At 35.9% G+C, this 25,658-nt stretch overlaps 2 protein-coding genes across 4 annotated transcripts in view; both read right to left on the reverse strand.

The window, feature by feature from the left end:
• The window catches only part of LOC107672326 (fanconi-associated nuclease 1-like), a 9,613-nt gene extending 6,289 nt beyond the window's left edge, over positions 1-3,324 (reverse strand). For both annotated transcript variants that reach the window (XM_016465473.1, XM_016465474.1), the window contains exons 1-4: positions 3,275-3,324; positions 1,636-2,920; positions 1,101-1,241; positions 797-995 (exon numbers count right to left, since the gene is read on the reverse strand). In XM_016465473.1, the coding sequence (XP_016320959.1) occupies positions 797-995; positions 1,101-1,241; positions 1,636-2,821 (1,526 nt within the window). In that variant the 5' untranslated portion in view covers positions 2,822-2,920; positions 3,275-3,324. The remainder of the gene's footprint in view (positions 1-796; positions 996-1,100; positions 1,242-1,635; positions 2,921-3,274) is intronic.
• Positions 3,325-6,692: 3,368 nt separating this feature from the next.
• Positions 6,693-15,720, reverse strand: LOC107672191 (serine/threonine-protein kinase H1 homolog). Of its 2 annotated transcripts, none has more exons than XM_016465282.1 (3): positions 15,481-15,720; positions 12,717-13,863; positions 6,693-7,172 (listed from the first exon to the last, which is right to left on the reverse strand). In XM_016465282.1, exons 2-3 carry the CDS (start codon positions 13,665-13,667, stop codon positions 6,855-6,857), a joined length of 1,269 nt encoding a protein of 422 aa, XP_016320768.1. In that variant the 5' UTR covers positions 13,668-13,863; positions 15,481-15,720; the 3' UTR covers positions 6,693-6,854. The 2 variants fall into 2 exon arrangements, with proteins under 2 accessions (XP_016320768.1, XP_016320769.1); XM_016465283.1 differs by having other exon boundaries at positions 15,461-15,720.
• Positions 15,721-25,658: the final 9,938 nt, after the last annotated feature.

The raw sequence follows: 25,658 nt of genomic DNA on the forward strand, positions 1-25,658 counted from the left end.
TTTATCAGCAATTACAAATAAAATATAATCTGATTTTTTTTTTTTTTTTGGCATACGACAACAAAGTTTATGCCCTAATAATGAACAACAGTAATATTGATGTTTGCATAATAAAATAAAGACAGTGGTTTGCTAAACTATGTAATAGTATGGAAGCCCGTTTCCGCTACTGAATAAAAAAAAAAAAAAAGGAAATTGCGACTTTTTTTTTCACAATTCTGACTTTTTTTCACAGAATTGTGAGATATAAACTCGCAATTGCGAGTTATAAAGTCAGAATTGTGAGATATAAAGTCAGAATTCTGACTTTTTTTCTCGCTATTGCGAGTTTATATCTCGCAGTTCTGACTTTATTTCTCAGAATTGCGACTTTACGTCTCGCAATTGCAAGTTTATATCATGCAATTCTGACTTTATTTCTCAGAATTGCGAGTTTATATCTCTCAATTATGACTTTTTAACTCGCAATTGCGAGTTTGTATCACGCAATTCTGAGAAAGAAAGTCAGAATTGTGAGATAAAAAGTCGCAATTACCTCTTTTATTTTTTATTCAGTGGCGGAAACGGGCTTCCATAGAAAACAGTTGCTGCTTAATATTTTTGTGGATCAGTTTTTTTCTCCTTTTTCACTTTTTTTCCTCAAACATTTAAATGGTACCATATATGTCAGTGTTACCTATTTCAATTTTTCATCTATGACGTTAACAGCTTCTGTTGTTCCTCTGGAACAAGTGCAAATCTCTGGCCAACATCACTCTACTGAGATATATACATACTGATAGTGCATACATCTCACCTCTTGAGAATGACTGCAGCCGTGTTGTTTTGACTGACAAAGAGTGATCGCTGTTTCCCAAGCTGGAGTAGCCCCTCTACTAACTGCTGTTTCTGAGTCCCATTCCGTCCACGGCCAAGATGAAAGGTTTTGGCCAGGTTTCTGAGCTCCGGTGCAGGCAGCAGATCCAAAACTTCTTGGATGTCATAAAGCTCAGATTCTGTCACAGGGAAGAAGTCATGAGCTGTATGTAAATATGTTTCTTGATACTTAACTACAGCTTTCTAAACTGTTGACAATTTGGTTGACATATCACATAACTAACCTGTTTGTAAGAAGCCACATGCGACCAGCTCCTGAATGACAGTTCTGAGGTCTGAGCTGATCTCTGTGTATTCCAACTTACTGACCTGAAGCCATTTCAGCTTTCTTTGAAATAGACGGACATAAAGCATCTGACCAGGTACTACAGGAAAGGGAGAGACAGGTCTGCATTACTACAAACATAAACTACTGTTCAAAAGTTTGGAGTTTGTAAGATTTTTTCATGTTTTTGAAAATAACTGTTTCCTATCTTAATATATTTTCACGTATAATTTATTCCTGTAATGGCAAGGCTGAAATTTCAGCAGCCATTACTGTGTCACATGACCTTCAGAAATTATTCTAATATACTGATTTGATGCTGAAGTAACATTATTATCAGTAATGAAAACAGTTGTGCTGCTTAATAGTTTGTGGAAACCATGATACATAGAACATCCTTTAAATAACAAAATGATAAATAGACATCCTTTGGTAACATTATAAATAATAAGAGCAGAACTGGCTTCAAAGTGACTTTAAAGTAGTTTCTCTACCTGAGAGCTGCTGAAAAGTGTGAATAGTTGAGAAGTCATCTTCATTGAAGAGCATCCTATCATCCTCATTCTCCAACACCGCCTCAAGGACAGTCCGAAAGTTCTGCAGGTAATACGGTTGCCAGATGTGCTGATGCTCTGACCCCTCGCTGGCTTTCTCTACGCCTAGCGCTTCGGACTCATTGGCTGGTGTGGTACTGGGCTTCCTCTCAGTGTCCTTGTTTGTGGTCTTGCTTTTGATTTGACTCTCTGATAATGGAACATCAGACGAGGCCTCAGTTTGATCTGACTTGACATTCGTTTCATGTCTGTTTTCAGTTTTATATCTACTTTTCTTATGTATGACGGAAGTCTCTGTAGTGTTTGTATAATTTTTAGGCAACTCCTCTGATTTCCGCTTTCGTACCCTGAATGACGATGAAGATTTCACTGAATGAATGTCAGCGCTGCAGCTTGATTCTGCCATTACTGTCACAGATTTCTCAATGCTCTTCACTTGAGGTTGGTTTGAAGCCACTGGCTCTGTTGGGAATGTGTTATCTGTATCCATGCCACCGGATTTAGATTCAAAAATGAAACTCTTCATGCAATTTTCCTTTTGTGAGCTGCTCAGTTCTGCATCATGGGTCTCTTCTTTTCCAGAGACATGAGTATGATCCATCTCAGATTCTCCTGAAAGTCTAAGTGCTCTTCTAGACAGTTTAGAGGACAAACTTCCAAGACCAACCGTTTTAACCGGTTTAGCTTGTAAATTTGTTTCAGATGAATCTTGCCTCATCACACAGTTCTTTTTAAAATACGGACTCGTATCAGCATCTTTCTCTCCTGGGCTTTTCTCTTTCCCATCATTTCGAGTTACTGCACCATTAGAGGGTGTGTTGGTTTTTTTCTCCCGCTTATCGTCACTGACAGCCAGTGCATCTTCAAGATCCTCTCCAAGAAACCTCTGACACTGAGAGTCTATATGTTCATTAATCTTGTAACGAGGTACAAGTTTGCCACACAGAGGACATGCCAGTTTACACGGTGGTGTATTCCTGAAAAATGAAGTTATGGAAGCAACCCCACCTCCATTGCTTGTTCTCTCTTTGATTGCACTGACCTTCTGGCTCTTTTTCTTTGTCACTGAGAGTCTCCTGGCACTGCCTCTATTTGATGAGCTGCCTCTCCCCATCTGAGATGCCATAACTGTTTATATAAGTTGACTCATAAACCAACTAGACAACGTGGAATGGAGTATCATACTGAAGTAGGTGTGAAGCAGGCTGCATATTTGTTTCTGAAACTGAGGGAAAGTACATACAGTAAAAGACTATTATAAAAATATTTTACTCAGCAGGAGAGGGTGACATTCAACAGACAGTGGCTGAATTAAGTAAAGGAATTGTTCATTCAATCATTAGTCATATTCATAGATGAATCTTTACAACTGATTTGATTTATCCGTTGTTTCAGACTCTGCAAGACTGACAATAGACCAAAGTCTCTTTGCGATAGACTGCATTAGCTATGCCACCAACGAATTAAAATAAAAAATAGAATAATGTGAGACAAAACAATACTGTCAAATACAGATTTGACTATATATAAAAATAATAATTATGCAATTATATATAAAGCTTCTGATAACTGTACAGACCAGTTTCTTGGCGCTGAGGTTAAATGTGAAGCCAGTCACAGGAATTCATGGCGCCATGATTTTTTTATTTTATTTTTATTCTTCAAAATAAAAGTCCCGTCTTTCTCCAGTCAAGTATTTAGTTATCTCTTTATCACAAAGCTGATTTTTCGTTGTATTTTCTCAGTAAAATGCTGCTGAATAGCAACCTACTTTTTTTCTAAACACAGTGGCTTCCCAATTTAATGTCTTATATTTGAGGATTTACTGTAGACTAATTTAGCTTAAAGGACAAAGTCCCCCACCCGAGTATTGTTGGAATAGTTCACCCAAAAATACAAATTCAGTCATTGTTTAGAATTTACTCACCATCATTTCTTTCAAAATCTGCATGACTTACTGATCTTCTCTGGAACATAAAAGAAGCTATTTTGGGAAACGTCTCTTTTTTTTCCATACCATGGAAATTGGTTCCCAACCTTCTTCAAAGTATATTTCTTGTGTTCTGCAGAAGAGAGTCAAACTGATTTGGAATGACATGAGAGTGAGCAAGTGATCCAACAATTTTTGGATGAACTATCCCATTAACCACAGACCTTACTTTACTAATAAATCAGAAACCAGTTGGCCTACAAATTGACGTCATGGCTGAACATCATGACTATTAAATTCACCACTGAATCACCATTTTGTGTCTTCCTTTACAACAGGCAATTTGACAGTTAAACAAACCCCACACAGCAGTTGAACAGTTTACACAATGTGAAAACATCTTGCTTCGTAGAGATAACAGTGACTAATGTGACTAAATTGTGTCCCATCCATATTAAAGGAAAATGTATCAGTTTGTGTATTGTAAATCATATAGTTTATGTTAAACAACATGGTACAGCAGTCTTCATTTGAACAGATTTTCCCAAAGAGTTTAACAAATAGGTGCAAATATATTCATTAAAGTGAGACCATGTCGTGACATTTGTTTTTAGATTATTTAATTGCATCATTTTACAAAATATTTATGATATCACTATTTGGAAAGAATTCTATAATTGTTCTTTATTAAAATTGACAAGAAGGAACAAACCACTTATTTTTAAGATACAAGTTTTGGATTGAATTCAACAAATGGACAACAGTTGCAGTTTTATTTCAACTGTAGCTACAAACACACATTCCTTACATGAATGTTGGTGATACTAAATCAAAAAAGTATTTTTGCACTTTTACGAGCATTTTCTTTTCTAGTCTCAATTTGACGTGCTAGAAAATCAGATACATTTTAACAAGCACATATAAAATAGCTTTTTTCTTGAGAGAGAAAAATATGTGGGGTATAAAGGCATATACAAACAGTGGTCTTCCCAAAGTCTCTTTTGATTTTATGAAAGCTTTTAGACGATACTACTGATTAAAAATGAACAAGTAATGTATGACAGCCTTAACACTCACATATGAACCCTCCAGCAACTTTAACTGATTCAAATCTCTAGTACTTTTTAAATTATCCTTCTACAAAAGAACCCAAGACATTTTGCAGGTTGAAAAATTGTTGAATTTAACCAATAAATGTAACCAAAAAGAGGGAAATATATTTTTCTGAAGTTTTCTAACACAAGCTTAAAAGTAAGAGAATGTGGAAGAAACCAAAAAATGAGAATATTTCTGTACTCAAATTCTGTTACCAATGTGATGTTGCAATTTTTTCGTAAAGTTATTTGTAAACGGAACGCAAGTCAAATACACAAATTCCCTTTCCCCTTCATTTTTTGATATAAGATTTTATAAAAAACAAAGATTTAAGACCATATTTTGAGAAGTCTTCATATCATCACAGTTTTAACAGTAATTATTTTCATGAGGAATCATGTTTGAGATCTCACCAAATGTTCCTTGTTAATACAGGCACACAGGAATTTCTTTGGCACATCTCTACTGGTTTCTGAAAGAGGGGGTGAGAGCGAAAAGGCTGCCAAAAGGCCTTCATGGTGGTTCAGTGCCTTACTCAAGGCACAACAGTTGGTGACAGAGAAAGTAACCGATTCTGATTCAGGGCTTCCCGATACTGGCCGCCCATACTGAGAGAGCAATCAATATCAGTTAGTATGATTAATTACTATAACACATGTACAGACAGATCCAAGAGTAGAAGTCAAGAATCACGGTAGGTTTGTTCACTGACCAAATCTAAAGACTTAAAGCCAAGTCTTGGACTATTCTGAAACACAATTTTTCTGTGTATTTTTCCAACAGGTTTTAACAACTGATATTAACATCAGGGTCCACATTAGTAGGGTTGCAGAAAAAGGCTAGAAAAAGGGACAGTTGTTTCCCACTCAGGATAAACAACAGATATTGGGCAATGTAGAGCTCTTTGATAATTTTGGGCCAACTTAAAGGTATTGTTCACCCAAAAATGAGAATTCTGTCATTGTCGTCTTAGCCTCATACGAGAGCCTGTTTCTGCCACAGAATGAAAAATAAAAAAGGTAATTGTGACTTTTTTTTTCTTGCAATTCTGAGTTTATATATCATAATTCAAACATTTTAATAGAAAGATATATATATATACTCGCATTTCCTACAAAAAAGTTGGAATTTGCAACTTTTTATCTCACAATGGATTTTTTCTTATATCTTGCAATTCTGAGGTTATTAAAAAAGCCAAATTGTAAGACAAAAAAAATTGCAATTGCATTTTTTTTTAATCCCGTGCTGGAAACAAGCTTCCATACCTCATGTCATTTCTAAACCTGTATGACTTCTTGATTCCTGCAGAACATGAAAGAAAGATATGAAAATCTGTTTTTTGTTTTTTTTGGCCATACAATTAAAGTCAGTGAAGTCTACTGTTGTTTTGGACCCCACTGACTTGGACTCATTGTATGGACAAAAACAGTTCTTCAAAATATCTTCTTTTCTGCTCCTTTCGTGAGCAAACGAAGACAGAATTTTCATATTTGTGTGAACTACCCCTTTAAGGCTCATAACTAAACAGCCGCAATATTAAGATTTTACAATGTGTGTATCATTACAAATGTGATATATACGTGGTTACTTCCAAAGCAATTACCAACTATTTGATTCTTACCTTTTCATCATGTTCAAAGTGATATTAAGGCACAATAAACTATCACAAGTTGATGTGATTTGTTGCTAATAATGAATAAACAGCACATTTCCCCCATTAGAAGAGCAGTCTTCCAGTGGGTACCGTAACAAATAATTCACAGCAAAAATCAGGAAGGTGTATTCTTAGTCCTTCCAGCAACTTCTGTAAAATTCTGTTCAACAGATACAATCAGGTAAAAGGCTGAATGAGATCATTTCCAAAGAAAACATAAACATGAAAATACATCAACAATAAATAAATAAAACAATCACATAAAAGGTAATAAACAAGAGAGAAACAGCAGAAAAATAGAAAATGAATGAAAGTTTAGAAGGAGGTTTTCTGCTAATTGGCTCTGTGGTGATGGAGCAGGAAGTTGACATCTAAGTTGAGGCACAATGTTGCTCTGCTCCGTTCCTGCATCTGTTCCGATGTTTTTCGTAAGGTACACAAAGTCTTGTTTGTCACAGTCACGTGACTTGTACGTCGCTCTCAACCGTTACACTGCTGCTGGTAACGGCGATTAAGTTCTCGCAGCTCCTTCTCACGAACACGTCGTGCCTTGCTGGACTTCGTGGAGCGGCTGGAGCGAGTGGATTGTGCTGATTTGGTGCTGTGGCTGCGTGATGACACTCTCTTCAGGAGGTTCTGGGAAATGGACCGCTGCAGGTTCTTCATGGAGGAGGAAGCAGCCATGCTGACAATCCAAGGATGTTTAAGTGCCTGGCCCGCAGTCAGACGCTCAGTGGGATCCAACGTGAGGACACGGTCAATGAAGTTCTTAGCAAGATTGGAAACACTTGGCCATGGCTGTCAGAAAACAGAAGAGAACAGAAAATAGCTTCAAATTATTCAGACACTGCCAAAAGATTTGGAAACTTTTATAGAGAATTTTATACAGTGTGGAGAGAAAATAAGATTTTCAAATCAATGAATCCAAAAGTTCAAAAGTTGCAGCACTTCTGTATACTGTACATGACAACATATAACAACCCAGCTAATAAAATATATAAACTATCATTCAAATGTTTGGGGTTGGTAAGATTTTTTTTATGTTTTAAATGAAAGAAAGCTCACCAGGTTGACCTTTTAAGCTCACCATGGCTGCATTTATTTGATCAGAAATACAGTGAAAACAGTAATACTGTAATATTGTACAATTTCTATTTTAATATATTTTAAAATGTAATTTATTCCTGTGATTGCAAAGCTACATTTTCACTAGCCATTACTTCAGTCTTCAGTCTATAGTACTTTAGTCTTTAGTGTCACATGATCCTTCAGAAACCATTCTAAAACACTGATCTGGAGCTCAAGAAAACTTTTCTTCTTATTATTATTATCAATTAATATTAATTTCTGATTATGATTCTAATATTTTGTGAAAACTGTGAATATTTATATTTTTCAGGATTCTTTGATTAATAGAAAGTTCAATAAACACTGCTCTTTTTAACTTTATATTCATCAATTAATCCTGAAAAAAAATCAGGATTCACGGTTCGTAACATTATAAATGTTTTTACAGTTACTTTTGATCAATTTAATGTGTTCTTGCTGAATAAAAGCATTGTACTGACCCCAAACTTTTGAACAATAACATAATACTGTACAATACAATACAATGCAATACAATATAATATAATATAGTTGATGATTTCTGTATTTTATGATAGATGCATATTTTTGGATACCCATTTAATTAATGCCCATATTGGACCTTTGCTAATGTTATGATGTGTAACCAGCTTTTTATTTATGTTGTCTGGAAATACTCAGATGTCAATAAGAAAGAAACAAACAAAGACCGGTCAATTATAGCCATAGCCAATATTGGGGAGCATAATTCCAGTTCAGTGAAAGAGAAAGCAAGCACACTCCCTGGACTGTATCACCTGTGCCAGGACTGGCTAGATCAATACTTGAATGTTTCTGCAATGCAAAATGTACAAACTAGTTACTTTAAGTTAATTTTTCACTCTTCCGGCACATCTTTAGACTGGCCGTGCATGTCCTGGTATGTTATGACAACTGGTCAAAGACTAGCAGCTCTATAAGCAAAAGAGAAAACAAAGCATTGCTCGGTTTTTGTTGGTTAGCATGACTCCTCCAGGGCTTTTCCCTGTAAAGCCCACATTCATCTTGTCTGTGACTCACAGCAGCAGAGAGGCCCTGACGCACACACTCTGCCAGGAACTCTGCGGCCTTACATCACACGCTCATGCAGGGGGTTACTGCGGGATAAGACATGATGGCAGGACTGCGCTGTATTATCCAGCTAACACAAACACACACACTCCCCAAAATACAAACACACGCAATCACACAAAAACATGCACACAAATACACACAAAACACGATACATAGAGGCACACAAATAAACACATTCAGAAACCCAAGGTCAAAGACAAAACAGTTGGCAAAGGTTTAAAGTTTTTGAAAAGCACTTTGTGATGAATAGAAACAGAGCACACTGACAGACAGACAGACAGACAGACAGAAAGAGGCAGGGCTATCAGAATCAGAATCAGAAGAGCTTTATTACCAAGTATGTTTACACACACAAGGAATTTGACTTGACGACAGGAGCTTCCAGTGTAGAAGAAAGTACAAACATAGTGTAGACATACATGCGCTCAGCGTCCTGGCTGCCATTTGCGGCGCCATCTTGAACTCTTTTTATCATAGCCTGTTGTGTTTTGCCTTTGAGATTTTGGCTTTGTGGAGAATATTTCTATTTAGGAATGCATTTCTGAATGGACTGGGTAAAGGCCTCAATGACCTCAAGTCGCTGTATAGCAACAGTAGACAGATATTTTCAGTGGGGCACTGTTGTTCTTCCACTAGAGAGGATTTGATTGGGCAAAAGTTTGTGTAGCGCAGAATGAATCAGTATTTTTTATTTTTTTTTACCAGAAAGAAAGACTGCAAATTTTACATTTGCAAATATTTGCCAATGGCTAATTTTGTCAAAAACATATAGATGGCCTTAAAGCTAATAGGTATGGACTACATGCCAAAAAGTTTTGCTCACCAGACACGGACACTTAATATATGCCATGCAGTGCCAAGATCATGACTTTAGTTCCCAGGCAATGCATGGTTGGTTGGTTGGTGTTTTAACCCCATGGCTGCTTACATGGCCATTTTTATTGCGAGTAACAAGTTGGAATACTATAAAAGACCATTTTAAAAACCTATATAATGGTATATAAATTTGCTTTAAAGCTTAATTTTCTTCAGACATGTTTGCAGAGTAATATTATTTCCTAGGATAACTTGAATCAGCACAAATTAATAAAATATGCTGAAGAGATGCTGGACTTTGGAATGTAGAACATAGCAGTGGACATAGAGTGGATGTGATTCTATAATGTCTTATAATTCCAGTGATACAGTTTTGCCATAATGGCAACCCATCATCGTTCTTCACTTTCTCTCTCTAAGAAATCAATAATATTATGTTTTAAAGCCACACTAAAAAAAAAATAAATAAAAAAAATAAAACATTTTCCTGGGGTCACCCACTGAGGGAGGACACATACTAAATGAAACTACTGGACTGTACACAGTACAGCTGTGAGATATATATATATATATATATATACACACACATATACAGTATCTCACAGAAGTGAGATTTTATATATATATATATACCGTTTTATATATATATACACATATATATATATATATATATATATATACACACACATATACAGTATCTCACAGAAGTGAGAATATTTTGTGCGCCCACCATTATTTTCCAGCACTGCCTTAACCACTCACTACTTTACATTGTAGCAAAGTGTCATTTCTTCAGTGTTGTCACATGAAAAGATATAATAAAATATTTACAAAAATGTGAGGGGTGTACTCACTTCTGTGAGATACTGTATATATATATTAAATTAAGGAATATTAAATTAAAATCTCAGGGGGTACTTCAAGCAAACATTTTAGGTCAAAGGGGTTCGGCTTATAAAAATGTTTAGTAATCTCTGTTCTATGGAACAAGCAAAAAGAGAGTCTAGTAAGGATATTGAATAATAAACAATAATAAATCAGTCAATTTGAATTTATAGGAGTTAAAAAAAACATTAATTAATTCATAAAAGTGACAAAAAAAATCTATTAAAATTTTTGCTACTGAAGCTCTTTTATGTAAAAACAAATTGGGAAAAATATTGAGAATGTCTGCATTCAATAAAGCTGCAAAAATATGTTTCCTAGTAAACATTCCACCCCCATCTCCCGCCAGATGCCACTCAATGGACAAACAGGTAGTGCCGCCCCAAACTCAAACCATTTGTTGAGTCAATGTTGCTATGTCAGGCCGCTCAAACAAACAGTGCAATGCAGAAAGTGCCACAGACCACAGCACTTACACTTTTCGGGGAAATCAACCTACAAATGGCTTACTTATACTTGTCTCTGCACAAATATAAGCAAGCTGGCATAGCAGAAAATATTTTACACACGTCAGCTTTAAACTTGTGTAGGAGAAAGAAGTTTAACATCAAATAATACCACACTTTAATGCACTGTTTAATGCATGCAAATGACATTTAAAGGCTAATACTGCACATTAACATCAACATAACATACAAAGCATCTATATTTCATAAGAGCTTGTTCATTTGCAAAAGCAGCCAGCCAAAAACAAATGAATCATTATGTATAGTACAATGCAAATGAGCCCAACAACATAGCATGATACAAATACCGCTGGGTTTAATAAAACCAAATAACATCAAGCATATGCCTTATAGCACTTCTATACCTAATCGAAAACATCTGCATTTCCAATCTCCCAGCAACCCTTGTTTTGTACATACATGATCCACATTGCTCATATAAATCTCATACATATAGTTCACACATACAGATCTTATATACATAACTAGTGCAAGAACAGACATTATTAGGGTAACACTTTACAATAAGGTCCCATTAGGTAATGCATTACCTAACATTAACAAAAAAATACATTTTTAATGTTAGTTCATAAAAACACAGCTGTTCATTGTTAGTTCATGTTAACTCAGGTCCACTAAATAATATTAACAAATACAACTATTGATTTTTTAAAATGAATTATTAAATATTAAAATTAACATTTACAATATATTCGTATTTTTCATTGTTAGTTTATGTTAACGAATGTAGTTAACTAATGTTAACAAACAGAACCTTATTGTAAATTCCAGTCCTGGCGAACCACCGCTCCGCACAGAATATTTAAATGTGCAAAGTGTTACCCTTATTAGTTTTTATATATATCATAAACAAGATTTTATATATGTGAATTATCCCTTTGGGTTTTGAAATGTTAGGTTTGGCTAATACTTCATCTGTAACTTTACCTCTTTAAAAAGCTATTTTTTAAGCTTTATCTGTATGAGACGTGAATGCTTTTAGTTGTGTGAGACACAAGCACAATATATTTTACCATTTAATGAGATTGATCTCAATTCTGTAAGTCCATTATTATCTATTTGAAGCTTGCCAGTTTTGACTTTAGATTATAAACATTATTAAAGATTCTGCATGCATATTTTCATGCAGCATGTAGAATGTGTACAACAGATGCATATCATCAAAATGGTAGTGGACTAAAACTTACTTTGCTCACACAGGGTATAATAACTCCCCCTTACTTCTGAATATTCATTCACGGATTTGCACTACACCACTGCCTGCAGTGTCTTCACACACAGACGAAACTTACTAGAGAAGTGTGAAATAATATACCTCTGTAAATAAATAAAATTTAAATTCACAACTCGCACATTTTAATGCCCTTTGAATGGAACATATACACTCCCTTCACACTGGAATCATGGTGGAATATCCTGTGAAGTCCACTTCGCAGGGCACTTACGGTTGAATAGAACGAACGTCTGAAGTGATAAGACATACATACAAAATGTGCAGAGCAGTGGTATGCGAGGACTAGAATTGAGAACCACTGTGCTATTACCAAATAATGGATTGAATCTTTTTAATCAACTTGTTTTCTTTTAATTAGCACAGGTTTAGTATTTCTTTTTGGAACTCATTGATCATAGGCCTCACTGATCTGAGCCCTTCAGTTTTTGAATGAACACTGCCAAAATTATCCACAAAAAAAAAAATTTTCCCACTAAAAAATGGAGGTGCAATAAGCTCAGATCAATGAAGCCTACAACCAATCAGTTCCTAAACCTGTGTTGATTCAAAGAAAACAAGTTGATATAAAGAGAGATTTACAAGCAATTTTTAAAAGGCCGGTCATTTTTGACCAGGAACACCAAATTAGATAAACGATTTTGAGCACAGCACACAGAGTTAAAGTGGTCGCACTGTTCTTACCTCCCCGGAGAAGCTGTATTTCCCTTTGAGGATCTGTCGGTACAGGCGCATGCGATTGTCATCCTCAAAAGGCATGGTGCCACTGAGCAGTATGTAGGAGATGACTCCCAGCGCCCACATGTCTACTGCATTAGTGTACGGCTTTCGAACAAGTATCTCAGGAGCGATGTACTCCGGTGTTCCACAGGTAGTCTTCATCAGGCATTCGTCGCCTTTCTTCCGTGTGCTGGCCAAGCCAAAATCTGTGATCATAATCTTGGAATCAGCACCAGGATGGTAGTAAAGCAAGTTTTCAGGCTTTAGGTCCCTGTGCGTGATGCCCAACGTATGGAGGTACTTCACCCCATCGAGAACCATCTGCAGCACTCGCGTGGCGTCCCTTTCTGTGAAAGACCCACGGGCGATGATGCGATCAAACAGTTCTCCGCCGGTGGCCAACTCCATCACCATGTAGACCCGCTCAGCCATCTCAAACACCTCCATCAGTTGAATGATGTTGGTGTGGCGCACCCGTCGCAGGACGCAAAGTTCAGATTCACATACTTCTCTGCCTTCACGGTAGCGAGTCTCAATCATCTTGATGGCGTATGGCTGCCGTGTGCTTCTGTGTTCTACTCGTACTACCCGACTGAAACTGCCCCGGCCTATCAAAGCTTTGATATCATACTTAGCAGTCACTCGAGGGTCAAATTTGGCCCTGTATTTGGCAACTTTTTTCCGGTGTGGGTCAGCAGGCTCCGTCTGGCTGTTAGCTGGAGGAGGGGACTGGCTCACCTTCGCAGCAGACTGGCTTTGACCCTGAGGGGATGGCGAGCCTGTTTTCACCCCACCGCCGTCACTTTTAATGAAGTTTTTATAGACATCAGTCTGATGTGGCTCTACTTTTTTGACTAAGTCAAGTTGGACATCAGCGGGTGGCTCTGGGAGGACTTTGCTCGTCCTGCACCCCATCACATCAAAATCCTTCCTTCCTGGTGCCAGCAGCACATCCTCATCTCCCAGGCAACATCCAATTGGTGCACGGTGCAGTGCCACACCGGCAAAAGCCACAAAGGGACACGTCCAGTCCCACAGTCGGTTACCTCTCCAAACCACAACCCAGAATGGCCTGAAATCCAGTCGATGTGAAATTTACAAGAGAGTAAATCTGAAAAAAAAAAAAGTATTAATTTAGAAATCTACTTAGAATAGACTACTATGCATATAACGCATATATATTAAAAGGATAGTTCACCAAAATTGAAAATTCTGTCATCATTGACATTTACTAACCCTCAAATTGTTCTAGTATGAGTTTCTTTCTTTTCCTGAACACAAAAGAAGATGTTTTGAAGAATGTGGGTAACCAAACAGTTTCTGGTCCCCATTTTACTTAAATAGTATATTTTTTTCCATAGTATGGAAGTCAATGGGGACCAGTAACTCTCTGGTTACCCACATTCCTCAAGATATCTTTGTGTTTAGCAGAAGAAAGAAAATCATACAGGTTTGTAACAATTGAGGGTGAGTAAATAATGACAGAATGTATATTTTAGGTGAACTATCCCTTTAAATATATAATAATGTTTTTTTGTTTTGTTTTTTTGCATGAAGTGTGAGCTGTTCCATTTTAGCTCATGTTTAATATCAAGTGTGAACAGTAACAGTTCATGCTGATATTGGAGAATAAAAAGTTTATGTTGATAACAATATCATTTTTGTAAATTATATACTGTAAATTAAATAATAAAACACACATTAGTGCTGGTAATAAATAGGAATAGTGTATTAAAAAAATAAATGTAACTATAATTGAATAATTGTTATTAAATAGGCTAGCTTGAATAGAAAGTGGATATCACATGTGTACACTCCTGGCAATAGATAAATAGAAAGATAAGACAATATTATAACAAATATTATTTCTGTATATAATAAAAACAAATAGTGCTGTTAATAAGTGCAAAGGAACAGCGAATAAACATAAATTAAATATACTTTAATAACTTCTATCATTTATCATATGTGCGGGCGTATGGATGGATGATAGATAGATAGATAGATAGATAGATAGATAGATAGATGTCCTACTGAAATGTGGACACAATGTACAGATATAAAGGATATGTTGGCATAAACGGCGGTAACCGTATATGTAATCGTTATATTAGTTTAACCGCGTTAGATATCGCTAAAAGTCTGAAACGGTGATACTGGAGCTGTTACGATATGTGATTTACGGCGCTGTGTAAATCTGAGAAAAGAGAGGCTGGTAATAAAATGAATAACTATGACTTCACAAATCATATTAGTAGTAGGCTATCATAACATATCAATTGAGCACTTTATATTGTTAAAAACTATAGACCGATCCTACAACTGAACTTTTTACCACAAAAAAAAGTCCACTGGCCCCCCACAAAGACTCAAACCGAGGCACTTGTTCACTTATTCATCGCTCGAAACAAACGTCAAACACTCTTCTTCAACTCCGTTATCCGCTGCAGGCCTTAACGTAGCGAGTCATGTTACAAAGTCGTTAATAAATCGTTAAAGTGCTTGAAAGTGAACGATATAGCGGACATACCCCACCAACCCGACAAAAAAAAACCCCGTCCAGCACAAATCAATTGTTTTCTCGAGGCCTGGATCAAAACCCCGAACCTAATCGCCAAGGTTTCCGTAATTTTGTAGATTTAACGACAACGGTATCCATTTAAAACCAAAACCGTTCACTTTTAAAGTCCAAACAGAGTTTAAATGACCTTAAGTGGGATTTTCTTACAGGCGATGGTGGGAGTAAGAAGGCGAGATTCCCAGCGCCAGCCTCTTCTCTCCAGTTTCTGCTCTTCTCTCCATTTACCGTGTTTCTAAAACTTTAATCCGTCTAGAAAGATAGCATCTCCTTAGTATTTGCTAACATGAACATGCTGAGTCCAAAAATAATGGTTGTTAACGTGTTTGTATCACTTCAGAGACGAAGCGATATGAGAAGAAAAGTATGAAACTGAGACCGCCTGCTTGGAAACGGTGTTTTTGGAGTGGGACCACCTTTTTTCCTGAGTAGACCTTTCTTTCTTCCTCCTTCCCTTCTCCGGGGTTTTTTTTTGGGGGGGGGGGGGTCGGTGGGTCTCCCTCCATCCTGTATTGTAAAAATTGTAAGATATGAAAAGGGCTTAATGTTCTTATTGTTAATAAGCTTTTCACACTTACAATACTATAAAATTAAGGCATAACTGACGTTTTTGTGATAAATACAGGTTAGAATAAGAGCATTTCTGGACAGAAAAAAAGGTATACTTTACAAAGGTATCTAAAAGTTGTGAAATATGATTGTGATTATACTTTTTTTTTCAAAAAGAATGCAGAATTTACTTTATAGACACTTTTTATTTACTATTTATTTAAAATTATTATTAATTCATATTATAGTTTTTATGCATCTGAGTTTGGATAGTTACTTTTTTTAGCCTATAAATAGTCAAAAACCAGAATGTTTTACAAAGTGTAATTATTCCTACAATATGTTGTAAATATGTAATGTTTAAATTAAGTATAATTTTGCGTCATTTATTAGTTAAGGTGTCATTTTAAACAAATCATTGGCGAATTTTAGAATTTTACACAAAAACAGAATTATTTAACCTTTCCCTTTCCAAGATATTTTTCGGTTTCAGTACCGTTCTGATCGAGGGACTTTTATATTGTACAAATCTGTTTCGCTGACAATTTGGCATGTAACGTAGCTTGCTTCATATATTTGAAGGCTTCAAATATGAAGCAAGCTACGATTCTTTCGCACGTTCGCAGTGTTAAAAGGGGAGAACTTGCACATGACTACCCACACTCTTCTATACAAGCTTTTGTGTTTAATTTGGTTAATGAATTTAAACCAGCCCCCCAATAGATGAAATGTATTGATGAATACTTCTCATTGTTTTTTTTTTAACCTTGTAGATAATGTACTAATGTAATGTGGGGCACAAAATAGGGCCTGAAAAAAGAGTTCAGAATACTGATTGTCAACAGCAGGAGGCCAAACTGTTTTTTTATATCAGCTGTTTTATTTCGTATACATTTTTTAAATAATATTTTATGGTAGAGAACAGTTCTAGGTCAAATTACTACTTCATAGACATGCTGAGGTTTTACACACACAACACAAATCACAAATTATCTGATTCATCCACTAGATGAAGCTGTTCTTTAGTAAATGTCAGACTCCAAATAACATTTTGTTACTGCGTTTTGGTGGTGTTCACAGGTTGTGCTGTTGATAGTGGAAGCCCTAAATTAAGAGACGAAAGACTTCATTAAGTAGGCTACAAAACACCTGAATTACTGGTCGCTCAGTGAGCACTTATACTCCCATAGAAATAAACATTTGGTGTAATAGTGATGTTTAAAAAAATATCATGAGTATTTATATGAAACTTACCACTGGGACTAACCATCATATTTGTGAAATGACCCAAAGCTGAACTCTTGTTTTTTGACTTTGTGATATTACTGCTCCAAAAAAGCAATCACTGATATAATGCGTTATAACTTCTAATGCCAGTGGATTTGTGTCCCTGCAACGTTAAAAGGCGGGATGAGAGCCATCCATTACATCCAAAAGGGCACCAACTATCCAAATAAAAGAATCAGACAGGCATAGTGAGAAAGTGTTGACATACAGTGTGATGGTAGCTGGGACAAAAGAGGAGTGATCAAGAATGAGAGAGAAAAGTGCTAAATGTCTTGCAGATCTGTGACTGGAAAGCTTATGATAACATTACTTGGAACTATGCCCTTTTTAAGCAATATCAAACAATCAAGAGTGCTATACTTCTAAAAGCAAGGCTGTGATTTGTCAGCTCCATGCAGCAGGTAAAAGGAATAAAACTTCATGATCTACGAAAAATGAATATCGAGTGACTTACATTTTAGAAACATGAAAATATTTCCAAACATAAAAGCAAAATTAGCCATTGCACACATTTCCAAGCAACTCACTGCAGTTTTGTTGAACGAATCGGTTGATTGAATGATTCAATCATTCATTTCTAAAGACGAGGGCTGCATCTGAATTCGCATTTGTCCCAGCTAGTAGGCTAAAACAGTATGTGAATAGAGCAATATGTCCGAATTCACATTATTCATAAAAAAGGAGGCAAAAAGTACCAGGATGTCCTACTAAATTAACGACTCAGTGATTCATTTGTCACCTATTGGTGTAACAATGTAACCTGCTGAAAGAGTCACTAAAAAGCTCCACCACTGGCTGCTTTTGGACCGTTATCTCTAGGCAAATAAGATTTGGGGACTGTTTTATAACATGCTGTATTTGACAGATAACATTATAAGCGACAATATAATGGTGGGTTACTTACTATAAAACATCAAACATGTATTTCACGTGATAGCTCTTGCAATGTGGCAATAAATGATGGATAAAGGCTGTGTTGCGACTGCTTCCAAGTAAACAGTGACTGATTCCTTCAATGTTAAATTGACTTTGTCACATTATAATCTATGTTTGTTTGTTATTTTCATAACAATATGCAAAGCAAATCAACAATATCAGCATGATTGATTGCTTGGCCTTCAAGGCTGTCTCTCTCCATCCCTCTCTCTCTTAATTCATTCTCATTCTCTAGTTCCTTCTCTCAGTTTCTCTCTCTCTCCTCGTCTCACACCCCACTCACTATCTGCCCAAAAAGGTCAATATCATCCGTTAAATCCAAATATGCTGACTGCTGTGCATTATTTATCAGTATGAAGATAGAAACAGCTCTATTAAAAGCAGCACTGACTCTTCCTCTTTCTCAATTATTCTCATGATAATCAGTCTTACCCTGTGGGGCTGTCAGGGCCAGAGCGTCAGAACAGGCAATAAGGGCACTAAATTTGGCAGTTATCTGAGTGCAAAGTCCAGTTTGAGTTTGTCCAAGAACACTGATCATCCCTTGGATCTTTGATAGTGGACATCCTTGATTCTTTAATTCCCTTTGCTCATTACGCATGGAGATTAAATTGAACATGTCCAAATATTTGTAGGATTGTGATTGAACATCTTGACCAGACCCATGATTCAGCTTTCTATTACAACCTGTTTGAAATCTTAAACTTTAGCACAGAGGAATCGTGCAGCGATTTTGCTTCATAATCTGTTGTTAGAAAGATATAAAATTCTAAACACATTTTCTTGCAGACGTGCTATTTTAGGTTCACACTCATATTTCTCAACATCTAAGGTGGCCCTGGTGGCTCCCTAGATAAGAGAGTCTAACAGAGAGATGGTGGAGCTTTCAGAAGAAACGATTCTTTGGGAAGGAAACCTCATGCCCTGGTTTTGCTTTCAGGAACTAATGGGATACAGTGCAGTGCAAGATTCAAAAACTACAAAGTAAAATCTAATTTCAGAATTTGGTGCTGAAAACCATGTCACATTCAATGACCTCTGAGTTTAGAAAACATTCTGTATAGTCAGAATTATGCAACTGTGGGCAGTTGACAAGCATGAAGAGTGAAACTGTGGTTTATTCCTACAAGATTGTGTTTCATTGAAAATATTATGTCAAGGCCTTGACTAATACATGTGAACATGACAGGATTCTTGCAGTCTTCATGGTGTAAATTCAGACATAAAAAAACAATTAAAAATGGAATGAATCTGACGACTTTAATATCTATATAACGTATATAGGAATTTAAAAAGGAGTTTTATTTATTAATTGCAATGTCTGTCTTCATTATCCAGTCTCAAAATTCCAGAGATCTGAGTCAGTTTTTATTACAAGTGCAGAGAATCTTATCTGAGACATTCTTCTTATACCAACCACATACTATTTCTGGGCTTATTAAAGGTGAATGGATGCCTCAAAGGACAGGCTATTAAGCATGAGGAATCTGTCCTCCACATTGACTATAACCATTCAAAAGCTAACATCCAACATTCTGGGTCTATTTTTTAGAAGATAATTATTTTCAGCTGAGCCTCTCATTTCTGTGGATTAATGTAGTGGAGAGCAGGGCTAGTTGTCACAAGGGGAAATGATAATGGCTTTATCTTAGTAGCTAGGTTTTGAGTCAGAAGTCTAGGCACATAAATATGTTTTCTCTATTAGGATATTTTTGTTGTTGTTGTTGAATTCTGTCTTCTAAACTAAAAAATTTAATGTAAAGAACATACCTATATCTATATTTGTTGTCAAATTTTAATTGGATCAAATTACATTAAAATAATAAATATTTATATAATTCATTAATTTCAAGTTTGATAAAACAATGGTTTGATATGTTACTTTTTACATGTTGTTTCATGAGTTGTTTTGTGTTTTATAATTGCTGATATGTTGTTGTTTCTTCTTTTGTTTTGTCAACACTGAACATAAACCCACCCTGACAAATATTCACTAGAAATAATGCCCCAGTCATATGAAAGACAAATCACATAGTCTGAACATAGGGCATTTTCATTCATTACTATTTCCTCTTTTTGTGTCTGTTTCAACATCAAATGTTTTATGTTTCTGTAAAAAAAATATTGGATTGTTTTGACTCAGTGATAGCTTTGTGGAAGCTAAAAATGGTGTCTAATTAAAATATAGGAAAAAATATAACAATAAAAAGTAGGTTAATAACAGTGGGATCAAATGTGTGTACAAAACAGGTAATTATATATCAATGTCAATGATAACTACCATGTGTAAAATGTGTAGGAATCACACTCCAATGTGTGGCGATTGTCTCAATGTTCTCCCCCTAACCAATATCCGTTTAACCCACCCCTCCTGTAGTGCCAGTAGATTATTCATTACTCTTTTCCTGAGTGCAAAGCAATTGCAAGCCCACCACTGCCTCCTGTGATTTCCACAGGGACTCTTTCAGGGACCATTCTTATCTCAGCAGGGAATTAAAATATGGCAGCAGTGAAAAATGAATCACAGCTTTGTAAGAGCACAAACACACATAAACACACGCGCGCGCGCGCGCGCGCACACACACACACACACACACACACACACACGATATGGGTAACCCCTGTCCTCCTGAAATAAGAGCTCTGCTGTAAAATCTGTTGAAGTGTTGCATTTTATGAGACCCATAAAACAAAAAATATACAATTGATATGATACTGATACTGATATGCACTATGCATATATGTATTGGATTTGTAATAGTGGTGATTTCTTTTTGATATGTGAGATATCCAGGAAAGATGATAAGCAAAACATTTAGCACTTTCTAGAAAAATTGCTATACATATAATTTTAAAGAATACCAACAGTTTATTACCTAAAACAAATTCAAAAGCAATATATCAGCAGTATGCATGTACACATGGGCTCTTTTGGTACACAGGGACACATATGCAATACAATACATAGATACAATACAAAATAATTTTGGGACTCTTCTGTGATAATATTAAAAATGTTAAATTATTAAAACAAACCTGTACCTTTAATAAGGTGGAAGGAAATACAAATTAAAAGAAGCAGACTTTCATCTGGCCAGGAGAATGTGCCTGTAGGGAGATACAGAGCCATATGTGTAAGCAAGTATTGATTGTAGGATATAGTGGCACCCTGCAAGTCGATCACTGTAAAGAGAAACCAGTCTTTACTAGCAACTCATGAAATAATCCTTTATTAAGGATGATGCACAGATGGTGAAAAGATCTATGAATGTAGGTCTGATGATGTACCAAAAATAGAAAGAAAGAAAGAAAGAAAGAAAGATGCAACAGTTTGCATTGTAATTACCAATTTAGATACTTTAAAAATACTTTTTAAAATAAGTTACCAGTATAATTATAAGTAATTCTAAGATTGGCAAAATATAGAAAGAAAGAAAGATGGAACAGTTTGCTTTGCAGATACCAGTTTAAATACTTTTAAATTAAGTTCATTTAATTTAATTCAATTTAATTACTTAGAAGTAATTATATATTGTAAAGGCAAAAATAAAATGTTTATTTTATATTTTAAGAATCATTTCTACAGTGTAATAAATCCTGACTATTTGCATCTGATACATGCTATATTTGCAGCAAATGTACATTTAGCTGTTCTGTGGAAACTGAACACAAACTGTGTTTAAATGTGTTTTTGCTGAATTTTTAATGTGTACGTTTTCACATATTATTATTTTCTGCCAATTTTTTCTTTTTTTTGTACAAGTTTCAATCTTATATCTATCCATTCACTCTCTTTCCATATAAATTCCCTCTTTATCTCTTTAAACTATTTCCTTTTCCATCAGTCCCCTCACCCATGTTGTCTCACATTTCATTGTATCTACCTCAAGACATCAGATTGACCCTCGATTCATTTCTGATGAATCTATCATAGACAGAGGGAAAAAGAGAGAGAAAGAGGGACAAACAAAAATGAAGGAATGTGAGAGAGAGAGAGAGAGAGAGAGAGAGAGAGAGGAGCTTATATACATTTGATCTCTCTAGCAATCTGTGTGAAGAGAAAGAAAATTCCAGAAAGTAAACTAGTTTCGGCCCCTTGGGCAAAGTTTTAATAAGGCAGCATGTGCTTGTATTGCTTGGAGCTGGAATGGGCAATATCAGGATTTCCTGAGTGATAAATTACCTTTTGTCTTCCTGAATTTAATGAGTGAACATGCAGAAGGATTTTAACAGCAACTATCTATCATGGTACATTTGTTGCTGGCTGAGGGAAAGCTGCTGATGTAACAATATATTGAGAGAGACTGAAAGAATTCCTGATTTTACACGTAGGCATGATTTTATCACTGTAGACATAGATGTGCTGTGCTGCTTTTGTATTCACAAAACAATTTTTTGACCACACAATTTTAAAGAACCGTCCACCATACAGTATACTGCATGTGACAACAGAGTCTATGCTACATTTTTGAAACAATATCCCCAGTTACTTTGTCTATTTTTTCTCCACCAAACGAAAATAGTTCCAAACATAATAAGAGATGCAGGATAACCATTGTTCTCCTCCGTACCTGGGCAACACACAGCAGTTCCTGAGTGAATTAGTGTTATTGAATGAAACTGTTACGTATATGATTCAATTAATTGTTCCTGAATTAAGTGGTTTTTTTAGCAAATCAGATGAATGAATGATACAGCGAATCACTCTAAAAGAAAGCCACCCATTTCATTCCTGAATAAACCAGAGTTTTTGAACAAATTGGTTGAGTGCACGATTCAATTACTCACTTATATGTTTCAGTCCTTAATGAATTAAGTGATTTGAGTAAATCAGTTAAATGGATGATCCACTGAATCACTCAAAAAAATAAAAAATAAATAAATAAATAAAAAGCCACATTTCATTCTTAAATAAACTAGAATTTTTGAACAAATTGTTTGAGTGCATGATTCAATTACTCACTTGTTTCATTCCTAAATGAATCACTCCATTAAACCCAGTAACGACACTTGTGGTCTTTGCACTTGACCACTTGTCTACTTACATGACATATTTCCTGTATTCGTCCCAAGTGTTCAAGTGTTCATGAAGACCACATGTGTGTAGTACTTTCAATACCTGATAGGACACACTTATAACATAGTGTTATAAAAATACAAGCAAAGTTTTTTTACAGAGCTTTATTTACACGGTTTTATTTTCAATATATTGCACTTTAAAATAAACTTCTAAATGTCTGTTCATTACTCCCTCTGCAACAGACAACACAATTTAATTGTGGTGCATCTAATTAAGTGATAAAAGACAGTTGCAAAAATGTATTTAACTCACACTAGAAAGTTTGCCTCGAAATAGTACATGGGGTACATGTGTTCCTGAATATGATGAATGATGGGAAATGCTTAGCATCAAATAGTCAAACCACTCTGAAGTGTTATTAGAGCTTTGTTTTTAATTTACTCACCCTCAAGCCATCCAAGAAGTACTTGACTTTCTTTTTTCAGTAGCTTTTTTGACACTCGAAGTGACGGCACCCATTGGCTTGCATTTCTGAATCACCAAGGACCATGAGTTCAGCTGAAAATCATTTTTAGTGTTCTAATGATGAAAGAAAGTCAACTACCTCGGATGGTCTGAGGGTGAGTAAAATAACAGCAAATTCTGCTCTAAACTTTGGCAATTATTAGACTTGAGACAGGGCGTGCATGCTCTCAAGTGGTATTAGGCCCGGTCACTTCTGAATAAACCATTGTTTTTGAATGAATCTGTTGAGTGAATGATTCAAATGGCTTATTCATAAAGACAGCAACTTGCAATGATGCAATCTTCAGAAAGAGGTACTAGAAAATCTAATTCTGGATGTGAAAACTGTTGTATAAACTGACAATATCAGATATTAAAGAAAAATACAAAAGAAACGTAAAAATAAGGATGGAGTAGTTGGAGTCAGAGCATGATCTAAGTGAACTTTACGCCTCTATTCCCTGCACTCTTCTTCAGAGGATTCATAAAATATCACCTGGCCCTCCCTAAAGTGGTAATGTGTCAGATCAGAACAGTTGCCAAGAGCGGTGGAGAGAGGAAGGAGAGGGGGTGAAGTGAAGGGCGGGATGTGATCAAACAACTCATCATCCCCTGATCAATCAGGAAGGGTCTGATTAATGCAAGCAGTGTTATAGTTTGGCATGAGTCTTATGTGTATGTGTGTGTGTGTGTGTTAGTTTGTGTCTGTGAACTTTGTGTGACTGTGCAACATCTGCACAGAGGGCAAGTGGCCAGCAGATTAGATCTCTCACCTAAATCAAGCACAAACTGTCTGCTGCACCATGAGTTGATTAATGATCAGGACATCAACACTGAGATGTGAATACTGTGGTTTCCAGTGACAACATCTTCCTGAATGACAGATATAGTTGAATGCATTAAAATTAATCATATTATTTTTGAGGTTCATTAGTTAGTTTTGGCTTCTTTTTTTTTCTGTGGAAAATCAAGCTTAAAGGGATAGTTCACCCAAAAATAAAAACTCTGTCATCATTTACTCACCCTCACATCTTTGGTTCCATTGTATGGACAAAAAATACATAGAAGTCAATAGGAAGCAAAATTGTTTGGCTGCCAACATTCTTCAAAATATCTACTTTTGTGTTCTTTTGTTTCCACAGAAGAAAGAACTACATACAGGTTTGGAACGTCAGGAGGGTCAGTAAACAATTTTCATTTTTGGATGGACTATCCTTTTAAGATGGATTTTCCAGCAGGGGACCTTTAAAACACGTCAATTTCATTAGAGAGATTTTTGAGCTTTTCTTATGAATCACAGTGTCACAGAATTTTCCTGTATGTTAAGTATACTGCCACAGACAGAGTATTAAAGGGGTCATATGATGTTGCTAAAAAGAACATTATTTGGTGTATTTGGTGTAATGAAATGTGTTTATGCGGTTTAAGGTTAAAAAAACACATTATTTTCCACATACTGTACATTATTGTTTCTCCTCTATGCCCCGCCTTTCTGAAAATTTTTACAAAGCTCATCGGTCTGAAAAGCAAGGTGTGCTCTGATTGGCCAGCTATCCAGTGCGTTATGATTGGCCAAATACCTCAAGTGTGTGACGGAAATGTTACGCCCCTACCATACTGTGATGATGCCCTGTCCGGCCGGAGCGATGATTCAAAAACATGAAAACCCATTATAAACGAGGCATTCATTGCATCAAGTGGGGACATAATTATGGATTATAATGACTTATACTGTCTTTTTACGTGTTGCGTCTTTTTACGTGTTGCGTTGCATCATAATATTATGAGATTCTTTTAAATATTTTTGAATATACAGACAAGAAATTAAAACGCCAGTAGGTGCCAGTAGTGAGCGTTTAATGAGTGAGTAATTGAGTCGTTCATTCAAACAATTCGTTCAAACTGCTGATTCATCAGATTTTTATGCATGGGCTAATGAAACTTTGACTCTTGAAACCGATTCGTTCAAAACACGGAATCAATCAGCAATGAATCGGCTGTTTGCTGTGAGGTGCGCTGTGTTACCGCCTAA

The sequence above is a fragment of the Sinocyclocheilus anshuiensis genome, unplaced genomic scaffold (genome assembly GCF_001515605.1).
Source record: "Sinocyclocheilus anshuiensis isolate Anshui unplaced genomic scaffold, SAMN03320099.WGS_v1.1 scaffold997, whole genome shotgun sequence".
NCBI classification, from domain to species: domain Eukaryota; kingdom Metazoa; phylum Chordata; class Actinopteri; order Cypriniformes; family Cyprinidae; genus Sinocyclocheilus; species Sinocyclocheilus anshuiensis.